At 41.7% G+C, this 12383-nt stretch overlaps 1 protein-coding gene across 14 annotated transcripts in view; it reads left to right on the top strand.

The window, feature by feature from the left end:
* Positions 1–12383, top strand: part of large2 (LARGE xylosyl- and glucuronyltransferase 2) — a 78937-nt gene that overhangs the window by 57432 nt on the left and 9122 nt on the right. For 11 of the 14 annotated variants that reach the window (XM_023827125.2, XM_023827118.2, XM_023827120.2 and 8 more), the window contains 7 exons: positions 2498–2678; positions 4280–4566; positions 9358–9440; positions 9584–9707; positions 10331–10502; positions 10886–10990; positions 11128–11240. In XM_023827125.2, coding sequence (XP_023682893.1) covers positions 2579–2678; positions 4280–4566; positions 9358–9440; positions 9584–9707; positions 10331–10502; positions 10886–10990; positions 11128–11240 — 984 coding nt within the window. In that variant the 5' untranslated portion in view covers positions 2498–2578. Of the gene's footprint in view, positions 1–2497; positions 2692–4279; positions 4567–9357; positions 9441–9583; positions 9708–10330; positions 10503–10885; positions 10991–11127; positions 11241–12383 lie in introns of those variants that run through there. The other 3 variants (XM_023827129.2, XM_072698551.1, XM_023827130.2) reach the window with 3 other exon arrangements.

The following is a 12383-nucleotide window of genomic DNA, read 5'->3' as shown; positions in this document are numbered from 1 at the left end:
GAGAAACTTTAGCACTCGAAGAAAAGCTTGATCTTACAAGCGTTTTTGACACAGTTAATGTAATTTTTAATAGTCTGGTTAGGTTTTCAGTTGTTTTACCCAAACCATATTATTTCATAGACCCTGTTGTTTTTTATTGTGCGATTTTATATGAAGTTTAATGGGAACAGTGTCGTGTTCGAGCACATACTGTATGCGAGTGTGCTGTTTTTTGGTTTTATTATTTTTTTGACTTCCCCTTCTTACAAAATAAAAGAAAGAGATGCCTTTTGTCTGTTTAAAATCCCACATTATTATTCTGTAATTAACCGTGGTTAATAACAGTGTAATGATAGTGGTGTGCATGCGCCTACACTTTTGTGTTCTTAGAAATGTTATTTTATTATGCTGAGGCACAGTAATTTTCTTAATTTATTAAAAAGTCAAAGAAGTAAAAAGGGACCTGAATGGGTCACAGGGCTTTTTAACGCTGCCGATCTATCAACATACTTACAGCTTCTAATAGCCTACAGGAGTGCATTCAGCCTGGGCAACTTCGAATCGCACTGACCTTAAATATCAAAGGCAGTTTCCAAGTTTATGAGTCACATTTCCTTGGATTGTTTTCCTTCTGACCCGACGTGTACCAGAACCTGCTGGTTTTAATCACACCCGGAAACGATAAGAACGAGATTCGAAGAACACGATTCCGTACAAAGACGGCGCTGTCGCACTCATTTTGGCAGGGAGTGACACTGGCAGCAGGTCAAATGGGCAAGAAGGTCATTACCTTAGTTAATTACCGAAAAGCTCCAAACATGTAACAAGTAAGTTGATTACCTTCAGTAAAATCCCATCATGGAACTGAATAAAACTGTTATTAAATAGAGGATGTAGTGATAAAGTCTGATAAGACAGTCCATTTTAATGTAATCCTCCTTTAAGATAATTATGCATGCGAGCAATTTTAAATTATATTGTCAGAGGGCTTTGCCTTGGAGTGAAAGTGTCAAGCAGATGTAAAATGACTTCTTATCCAGATCATTAAAGCTGGCACTGGCAAAGATGAGTGAGTACAGTCAACTAATGACAAATTATAACAAAATAGACCAGATCTAATTGTGCTGCTCTTTTACCCCATTTTTCTTTCAGTAAAGTTGGCAAACAGTTTTAATAAGTTTCAAGTGTTCAAACACTGATCTTTAATGGCAGATGAGCAATTGCTTGGCATGGACTTCCCCACATGTTCAGGAAATCATCACTGCAACTGTCTGCCGTGTTATGCAACACAACAAGGCAGCGGCTGTTTTTTCCCAGATTAACAGAAATTTGATTTGAAATCAGCTTCCGTCACCCCTTTGTTCTCTGGAGACATTCTTTTTAAAATGTCATATACTGTACTTAAGATCCACAATGTTTGGCTTAAACAAGGCTTAAAGTAATACTTTTTCCATTGATCTTTTGATTTCTTATAAGCCAAAATGTAAATCTGGATGAATATAGTTCTTTATAACAACTGTACATTAATTGGTGTCTCAGTTATTTACAGCTTTCTATGTTTTGGAAGATAGGGAGCGATAAACATTAACTGAGGAACGGTGGCAGATTTTGGCTAAAGTGTCAAACATATCTTTAGGGAGTAGGAATGCGATGTACCCTACGGTGGCAATTAAGTATGAACTAAGTCAGGACCAAGTCTTTGCCTATTTTTCAACGCTGGCATGAGAGGATGCGAAGGGCAGCAGGGAAAACATTTATTTCCATCAGCTTTTTCTGGGCAGGCCATCAGCGGACGCTGAACTCTGCGTTACCCCTCTCCCCGGGTGTCCGCAGTAAGGTGCCCTTTAACGGAGCTGCTTACAGCTCCTGCTCGCAGCCTCAGCCGATTGGCCATTCTGACAGTCCGCCGGGAAATCACTCAATGCCGGCTTTTACCCCGGAGAGCGTCTGTGATGGGGAAGGCTTAGGCCAGTGGAGTTTCCTCTTACGGATTAATGGGAAGGGAAAAAAAAAGTGGAATTCACGCTACTTTCTTGAACTAATAAAATAGTATTTATCAGTACCATTATCAGAATGTTGTTGTTATTATAATCATTAATGTATAATACCAATTCTAAGGCAACTTTGTATATTTTATTACTCTCAATGCCATCTAATGATGAAAGTAAAATAGGATCAAATAAAATGCAATATAATTATCAGCTTAGAGCATCTCCGTAGTAAGCACATGAACGTGATGAAATGGGGCTGTTTAAATACCAAGCAGAAACCAGCTGTGTGTCACCGTGTATAATAGTGGTCTAATCAGCTTTCAGCTAACGCTTGGCCATTCAAATACTCCTGCGACTCTGGCATCTCTGCATCCTTTGTCCATAATGACTTGCTTTTGTTTCTCCGCAGCTGAGTCAGCCATCGCACTACATTAACTCCACAGAATAGAATTATAGTTTTAAATTACATCTTAAGTGTGTACAAACCACTAATCCCGTACTGTTCTCTCTCCCCATCAACGCTGCAGATGGCATGACGTTGCAGCCGCTTCATGTGGGACTAGGACCCACTTGAAAATATTCCAGCCCAAATACTTCACCTTCCCACAATGCCCTGCTTTCTTCGGGGGAAGATAAAGCTTTTGGCTGCATCTTTGGCATTCATGGTACTTCTCACATGGCTATATCTCATTGTTTGGAACTTGGAGAGTAAGTATCACAGGTGTGATGTTTCACTTATTTTTGTGTTTCCTTTGTTTAAATAAAGTTGTGTCTTCTGCCTTAAAATGTGCCGCCTTCTGTATATCAGATGACGAACCCCGTATGCTGTCTCATTTATAATATACAACAAATGGTATGACAGTGCAAAAAGCCAAAACAAAAGAAAAAACTGTAAAGGTGACAGGTGTCTCACTAGGCATTTCAAAAACCACGACATTATTCTGACATCTGTTTCGAGTCGCATTTGATAAATGGTCCTTTCGAAGAAATACAATTATTATTTTAAATATGTCATGTTTTTGACATACAGGAGTCAAGGCAGGCTGTTCCCTATGCACACACCGACAAATTCCACATTCAACTGTTGAAACCTCTCGAGCAAAGAAATGAGGTTGTTATTTCCGATTTATAAGGGTTGATTTGAAGCCTGCCCTCTGAAATGGAATTATGCGGATTTTTCCTACTTCAAAGGAAAAATGAAATATGGCTCCCTAATCTTAAGAGAATCGAACTACGCTGCATTATGCTGGCCTAAAAGGCTGTAGGTAACAGTTCTGTAATGCATATAATATGCGTGTAGATGTTGTGTTACATGCAAGCACGCGTTACAGACTAACGGGCGGTAATGTAATGGGGCTGTGAAGCGATGCTTCGGTGCCTGAGAAAGCATGACAGAACCTGGCAACCCTGACACGCATTTCAACGGCATGTCACCTAATTTGCCAGTACGTGGCCAACGGCGGCTTAGCCGGCTGTGCGGACCAGTGCCAACTACTGGAATTAGCCACTGGAGCACAGAGCACAAGTGCGAGAAGTTTATACGGCTGCTGTTAGTGTTTGCCGTGCTTTAGCATGCGAGATGAGCCGCAGCGGGAGGCCACGGTGATGAGGGTTCGTGGTCACTGGTGGACACATGTTCCACTTACCCTTGTGGAAGCATCACGCTGTCAGAAAGTGCTCAGCAGATGCTCTGCCGTGAAGGGGGTAATGGCGTGGAAACGCATCGCCAGCTGCGGCCGTCGCATGTCCTGCGAGGAGGAGGCTGCTGGTTGAATTCGACCGAAGCTGCGGCTGAACAGCGATGGTCTTCAGCCTCTCCTTTAGCGCCACGCCAGGGCCGAGTGGAAGAACCGTTATCAAAGTGGTTTCTGTAATGTGTTGTGGTTTCACTGATTTTACGTGGAGATTGAGAAGAACAGGAAGAGGGAAAATGCATGATTTAGTAATGCTGTCTCAGCTTTTGCAAACAATATGATACTAAACCTGAAAAAGTAGCAGTCTGATCCAATTACATACTGTAAATCGTTACTTTTCCCTGCATTTGAATGCTTTTCTGACCAGCAGCTGAACTGCATTTTATGTGATACCTGCTACATTTGTTATACACATTTAATTTGTTTTGGAAGCCTAAAATATGTATTAGGAAAGTCCACAGTGACCTGAAATTTATAACAAAAATGCCAAATATCCAGAACAGATAAACTTGCTAAAATTGCAGGGAAAGATGGCGCTGACTATTAAAAAAAAAGAAAAGACAGATATAGCCAGATGCAAGGAAAAAGTACATGACACCTTTTATCCGTTTACAGGTGGGCGGTCCTTACTGCTCTCCCCCTGTCTTGTTGACCAATCAGAGCTCGGGTACTTGGAGCGTGATGTGCTCATATCACGGATGCGAAAGGTGGAGGAGGAGAACCAGCAGCTACGGGCACAGCTCCGCCAGTCCCAGGGTATGGCACACGTGCAGGAGGGGAACTATGGGAACCAGCAGTGGGTGGCATCTGCAGACACGGGCACTGAAGACGGCGAGAATACGGCAGAAGAGCGGGTCAACGGGACTGACTGTGAGCGCCGGCCAATGGTTGAGAAATGTGAGGTGAGGACCACATGGCCATTGGCCGAAGACTGGGAAGTGGGAGGAGTTGGCCACGTTATAAGAGGATGACTAAATCTTGAGTTTGGTATCTAATATAGGGTTATCTCTGTAAACATATTCAAATGAACTGGATAAGCATTGATGCATTACAGTGAATTAAAATAATACAAAAGAGATACAGGAAATTATGTCGGGAAAAAATGAAAGCCTAATGAAATAAAATAACAAATAGTAAAATAAAACCGGATTGTTGTGTACATTAGGGTCATTGCAACTAGGGACCGACATGTTTTGCACGGAGAAGCCTTTCTGCACACGACTGTTGTACTGAGGTATTATTTCTGCACTTGTGGCCTTCCTGTGAGCTTTAACAATTCTGGCCATCCTCCTCTGACCTCTCTCGGTAATAATATTCTATCTTTGGTTGGATGGTTTTTGTTCATCACACTGTTGTCTATAAACTGTAGACACCGTTGTTTGTGAAAATCCCTGGATGGTGGCTGTTCCTGAGATTCTGGCACTGCCACACTTACGTCGCGTTTAAAGTCACATTGATCACGTACATTAGCTGTTCTAATGCTTAGCTGCACAGTAGCTAAATCTCTTGACCCTGTCTGCCTGTTGCATAATTGCACTCACTTGATTCACTGATTCGCATTAACAAGCATATGTGTACAATAAACTGGCCCCTGAGTGTATATTGTGGAAAAAAAAGTTGGTATACTTTTAAGAAGTACTCCGCTACAATTCACTGTCAACAAGTTGTTAAACTGGCTCATTAATAAAGGAAAGGCAGTTCCCCCCTGAAATGCTTCCTGGTAGAGGCAGGATCCCCAAAGTGAGTTTCTCAGAAGCAGATGTTTGATCGATAAGCCATTCTAGTATGACGAGTCTCCTCAAGCCTGTGAAAGCACTTGGGGTTAAACACAGCCAGGAATGCAGCTTCTCAGTCCTATTGAAATAAGCCACCAGATAACGATCTCCAAGCATGCAGAGTCTTGGCTAAAAGAAGTTTTAACTCTCGCAATCACCTAAATGCATTCATGGACCTCGACCCAGAATTCTCTGGGGTGCGACCAGAGTACATGGATGAGATTATCCAACGCCTTCAGCAATCTGGTGTGTACTTTACACCCAAGCTGTACAGCTTTGATAAGAGTCAAGTATATAAATAATTCAAGATTTTTAACTGTATATTTATTGTATGAATTTTGCCTCACATTTTCCCTTGGTTCTTACAGTAACGCTGGGTTTCTACCGCTGTCACTAAATTATTTACACCATGGTCTTACATTCTATGATTTTATATATACACTAATCAGCCATATCATTAAAACCACTGACAAGTGTAGTGAGTAACATCAATTATCTCGTTGCAATAGCACCTGTCAAGGGTGCTACTATATATTAGGAAAGTGAAAAGTTCGTGAAGTCGATGCATTTGGAACAGGAAAAATGGGCAAGTGTAAGGATCTGAGAGACTTTGACAAGGGTCAGATTGTGATGGTTAGATGACTGTGTCAGAGCATCTCCAAAACAGCAGGTCCTATCGGGTGTTCCCGGTATGCAGTGGTCAGTATCTACCAAAAGTGGTCCAAGGAAGACCAACCGGTGAACCGGCAATGGGGTCATTAGCGGCCAAGGCTCACTGATGCCCATGGGGAGTGAAGGCCAGCCCTTCTGGTCCGATCCCACAGGAGAACTACTGCAGCACAAGTTTATGAAATAGTTAATGATGATAGGAAGCTGTCAGAAGACACAGTACGTTGCATCTTGCTGTGTATGGGGCTGCCTGGCCGCAGACTGGTCAGAGGACCCATGCTGACCCCTGTCCACCACCAAAAGCGCTACAATGGGCATGTGGGCATCAGAACTGGACCATAGAGCAATGGAAGAAGGTGGTCTGGTACGATTAGCCACGTTTACTGTTACATCATGTGGACGGCCAGGTGCATGTGCATCATTTACATGGGGAAGAGATGATACCAGGATGCTCTATGTCAAGATGGCAAGACGTTGGAGGCAGTGTGATGCTCTGGGCAATGTTCTGCTGGGAAACCTTGTGTCCTGGCATTCATGTGGATGTTTCATTGACTTATACCACCTACCTAAACATTGTTGCAGACAAAATATACCCCTTCATGGCAACGGTATTCCACAATGGTAATTGCTCAGGAATGGTTTGAGGAACATGGAAAAGAGTTCAAGGTGTTGGCCTGGCTTCCAAATTGCCTTCAACTCAATCCGATCGAGGATCTGTGGGTTGTGCTGCACAAACATGTCCCATCCACAGAGGCCCCACCTCGTGACCTGTGAGACTTACAGCGCTCTGCTGCTAATATCTTGGGCCCACAGGACATCTTCAGAAGTCTTGTGGAGTCCATGCCTTGATGGGTCAGAGATGTTTTGGCAGCACAAGGGGGACCTACACGATATTACGCAGGGGGTTTTAATGTACTGGGGGATCTGTGTGTTGTGTGTGTGTGTGTGTGTGTGGGAGGCAGGCTGGTGATTCCAGGATGAGGGGGAAAAAAAATCAGGTGATGTGTGAAACACACTACATTTTTGCCTCTGGAGAGACCACGCTCCCAGACCTTGTTGCTCAATTTGCAGACCAGACGCCTGTCTTTTTCCCTTGTGCTCAACCTTAAGTAGCTGCCCTTCAAGTATGTCTTTTTCTGCCGGTTTCTTAAATCCCAAACTTAAATTAAGCCCCTCTCCTGTTCTCTTGTTCCCTTGTCAGTTGGATCTGCTCGTTGTCCCAACTCGTGTCAAAGATCTGAGACATCATTCTGTTTGTGATCTATAATAGCAGATTCATGGGGTGTGAAGGAAAAATCTACATCTTACCTCATGAAAGAGCACGAGTGCTACATTTTTAAATATGGGGAAGAGGCAGCTATTGGCTGAGTTGCTGCTTCCAGTTGTGTACACAACAATGAGTGATTATTGAAAATCTGTCAAACAGCAAAATATTTTGACATAAGCAATATGTACCTTGACTTGACATTGTATTTGTTTCTGGGTGGGAGGTGACCACATTTTATTGACGAATGGCTGAACACTTTCAGGGTGGTTCCTCTGTTAAGGAAAACAAAAGAAATGATGCTGAAGATGAGTGTACGATAAAATGTGGGTATGTGTGGGAACAATGAAAAGAGAGGGAGAATGCTCTGAGCTAATGAGGGTGCTGTACTGTCAATATCTTACCTGTATATTTGCAGCTTCTTTCCGATAGTTTGTGCGAAACTATCATCACTACTAGTACAGAGATTCACTTCAAGGTGCATAAGAATAGATGACAAGAAAAATAATATGAATAGAACTATTGTAAAGTAATATTAATTATACCTCATCAGTATTCTTACTTGATCAGTATCATATATAATCTAATTTCTATCATCCATCCATTTTCCCGCTCATCTAGAGCCTATCCTGGGAGCTACGGACATAACAACTTATTAAGTTTTGTTCTATACAGCACCTTTTGTGTGAATGTGCCCTGCGATGGGTTTGCGCCCCATCTTGGGTTGTTCCCTGCATTGTGCCCGTAGCCTCTGGGGTAGGGGCCGAGCCCCCATGACCACGAACAGGATAAGCGGTTACAGAAAATGGATGGATGAATAGATGGGACGGATGGATGGATGGATGGGTGGATGGATGGATAGCACCTTTCACAACAGATATGCCCTAAGGCGCTTTGCATGGGGTGTGTTGTAATGCATTGTTACATCATTCATAAAGAATAATGCAAAAACAGGTAAAAGGGAAGAGAAAAAAAGAAAGAATCAAAGAATGAAATCCACCTCTTTTCTAACTGTTCCGATACTCTGCTGCAGTGCTGTGTAGGGACAACAGTGAGACATTTAGCAGTGCATAAATATATTTAAAGTGCAGTGCCTGCTTTTCGTCCTGAGAGTGTTGATGGCCAGTGATAGGGTGTTTTTTATCTTAATAGCACTCAAAAGGTCCGGGGAAGAAAAATCAATAGGCGATTACTGTCCACTATTTGAGGCCTGCTTGCTCAGTGATCGTGTTCGGTGTAGGTCCTGTGTACTGGAAGAATCTGGCTTTAATGATAGCTAAGTTTTAGAGGTGTACAGACGAAAGAACAGCTGACATCTTTTTGTATCACTTTAAGTTTATTTTGTCCAGAAAAGTATTGACATTCCCTGCCTCAGTGCCCTCTGGGACTCCAGTGAAACAAAGATGGTTACATCTACTTCTGTTCTTGGTCGTGAAGAGATTTAATCTCCTTCCTTTCCCATAGGAGTTAAATTTTAAGTGTTACAGTATTTAGAATGTTCTGTTAACCACACTTGTTGGTGTGTTTATTCTTGAGAGGATGGCTGAATTTTTCCACTGTTTAAGCGGAATCTCCACGATAATCTCATTTGGTGGTTCTTCCCTGTTACCTGAGAATGTTTTTTTCACCACAGTGGTATATATGCTGCCCCAGCCGTTAGGGTAATAGTTCTTTGGTTTACTTGAAAGTCGGTCTACGCTATTTGTAATTAAACATATGTAAAATAACGTGTCTCGTTATTATCTTGTCTTATAATATCACAATGATAGATTCCTAATCCCTACCTTTGAGCCATTTCTTTCATTATGTTCAGATCTATGGTTCCTATTATCTGTGGAGTATAAAGAAAACAGCGGCTCTTAGGAAGTATGTTTGCAGACTATCATGCTAAAATGGCACTAGATCTCATGTATGGAGCCCCTTTAAAGGTGCTTCTTTTAATGAGTTGGGAGGCAGAATCTTCACTGCTTTCTCTTCCTTCTCAGGTAATCCACGTCGCGTGCGTGTGCGCCGGTCACAATGCCAGTCGAGATGTGGTCACCCTGGTCAAATCCATACTGTTCCACAGGTGAGGGATCAAGACCTTGTTGTGAGTCAGTAATTGACTTTGATGCAGTTTAATGACTAAGCCCCGGGATCCTTTCGAACTGTTGCGTGTGAGACAGCACAAACACAAGCGTCAAGTCTCCTTCCTTCTGTCGCTTTTCTCAGGAGGAATCCCCTCCACTTTCACTTCATCACGGACGCGGTCGCCCACCAAATCCTCAGCTCCCTCTTTGCGTCCTGGATGGTGCCGTCCGTGCTGGTCAGCTTCTACGACGCAGATGATCTGAAGGTAGTTAAGTCTTTCCCAATTATCAGTCCATTTTAAAATACTTTGGAACCGTCAAGACACCCTTGATAAAATCAGTTTCAATACAGCTTTTACAGGAGTACATTTTTGCTTTCTAGAATGTTTTTTGGTAACACTTTCTATGAAGCCCATATTCATAAAGTCTAATAACTGTTCTTATAATTCATTGTAACACATTCATAAAATATTATAAACACGGCTATACAATATTTACAAAAAGGCATAACACCTTATAGCCATGTTTCTCATGCATTACAAAAGGTCTATGAAGGTCTCATCTATACTGCACTCTGAATAACTTTATAATGCATTATAATGGTAGGTATAGGAAGAAAGCTTTGTGCTGCATTTTGATGGTATTTATAGTGCATTATAGATGAGAGCTTCATAGAGCATTCATAATGCATAATACACATGACTATAATATGTTATGCCTTTTTTATAAATAGTAATAGCTGGGTTTATAATACTTTGTGAATGCATTATAATGCATTATGAAGGTATGTCTTGGGCAGTATAATGACTGCTGTGTTACTGTTTTTTTATACCAGCTGCCGTTAAGATCTTCCTAATGGCTTCTGATGGCAAACTTTCTTTCTATGCAGTCAGAGGTGTCCTGGATCCCCAACAAGCACTACTCAGGGATATACGGTCTGATGAAGCTCACCCTGACCAAAGCACTTCCTACCGACCTCACCAAAGTCATCGTCCTGGACACGGACATCACCTTCGCCACTGATATTGCTGAGCTCTGGGCTGTCTTCAGGAAGTTTGCAGGTTCAGTATGAGTGCTGCATACCCAAGCGAAGAGCATGAAATCAGTAGGTCGTCTGCACTATACTGGGCTATCAAGTGAACAACAGATGATTCATTCCATAGTGCTTCAGAATCCAGGCTTCACTTGGACTGTGAGTTTTCTGAGTACAAACAAAATTAAATGAAACAAGCCACCCTTAAAAACTATAGCATTTTCTTTTGGCATCACCTTTGTATTCTGTTTGGGTCTGAAGTTTCCTTCACCATCATAATAAGCCTAAAATAATACTCATATTTTCTGTAATTTCATGGCATTGCCACTGTACCTACTGCTTGTTACAAAACATCTTAGACTGGGGTCTGTGTATAGACTGGGCTAGTCACTGAAAATATTCTGCTTGCAGACAAGCAGGTAATTGGACTGGTGGAGAATCAGAGTGACTGGTATCTGGGAAACCTCTGGAAGAATCATAAGCCTTGGCCTGCCCTTGGACGCGGATTCAACACGGGTCGGTATTAAATCCTGTGAAATCTCCTCCTGTGGGGGCAGGCTATTGTGGTTGTGCTCAGTGTACAAAACAGGCAGACAGTCATCTAAAGAAAGAGTGTGATATGGGTCCCAGTGTGGTCTATGGGGTCGTCGCAGGGGTCATTCTGTTGCTGCTGGAGAGGCTGCGTGGGATTGGCTGGGAGCAGATGTGGCGGCTGACTGCGGAGAGGGAGCTTATGAGCATGCTCTCAACGTCACTGGCCGACCAGGTCAGTCACAGCGTTGCTCCTCATGGGTCAATGTCCAGCAAGTCAAATTGTTCCGATAATGAGCTACTTAGCTAACAACGCTGTTTCGCCCATCTGTTCATGTTATGTGTACTAATTAACCTTAACCAATGATTATTCTTGTATTAAGACCTAAGATCCTTTTACACTGATGCCATATATGATCACAATTATGAAGGACTGAAAATATAAGTCAGGGATTGACTTATTTTATCAGATTCAGTTTTCCAAACTGAAATCAAATCGAATTGTATAAGTTTGTTAGAAATGTTTTGCAAGCACTGAAAGTAAGCTGTCAGAGATGTATATAAGCGGCCATCCTGCGATGATTGGGTTACCTTCCTCCGATTCTCCTTAGCAAATCAGCTTTAAATTCCTCATAGGATTAGGAAAAAAAAGCCAGCTCTGTTTAAACCTGACAAGCTGCTTTTCTGTACATCTACACGAAAGAAGCAGGTACCTGAACTATAAATATATGATTATTTGTAAAATGTTCATGTGTTGTATTAGTCACTTTTTAAGTAACGTCGAATGTTGCTTTCAAGAGTCTCCTTGGAAAATAGTCCCGTTTTTTTCTCTTCACTTGCTTCTCTCTCATCTGATTAGCTAACAGCTAATTGGGAATATAACACAGTCTTTTACCCGGCTAGCTACACTAATGGCATAAAGGAAAATTTGTTTTATAAAAGCTAAATAGATTTGGTCAATCAGGAAGGTAAAATGTTAAAAATGTTTATGACCACAAGACAAATTCAAAAATATTTAACCAAAAATTCAACAATAATCCAGCTCAAATCCTAACTGTTGGTGGTCTGTCCATTTCCATCCTATGAACTATTTGAAAATCCAGAGCTGGAGTATATTGGTAGAGGGCCAGTGCTATTGTGCATTGGGCGAACAGCCTATATTGGATTATATTATATATTTCTGCACATAATAGAAAACCATGTTGGATGCTTGTGTTGCATTTTTTCTATAATTATTTTTAATGTTAAAAATGATTTATTTAAAATTTTAAGAATGAAATTGAACAACGAAACATCTGGGTGGTTGAGAGAATGATGTTTATAGAACGGTATTAGTGACTGTTTACGGGTTCAAGTTGTTTCACAGACGGACCCAATA

This window comes from Paramormyrops kingsleyae, chromosome 13 (assembly GCF_048594095.1).
Source record: "Paramormyrops kingsleyae isolate MSU_618 chromosome 13, PKINGS_0.4, whole genome shotgun sequence".
Lineage (NCBI taxonomy): Eukaryota > Metazoa > Chordata > Actinopteri > Osteoglossiformes > Mormyridae > Paramormyrops > Paramormyrops kingsleyae.
The sequence above is the reverse complement of the archived record's forward strand: the minus strand, read 5'-3'. Positions and strand labels throughout refer to the sequence as shown.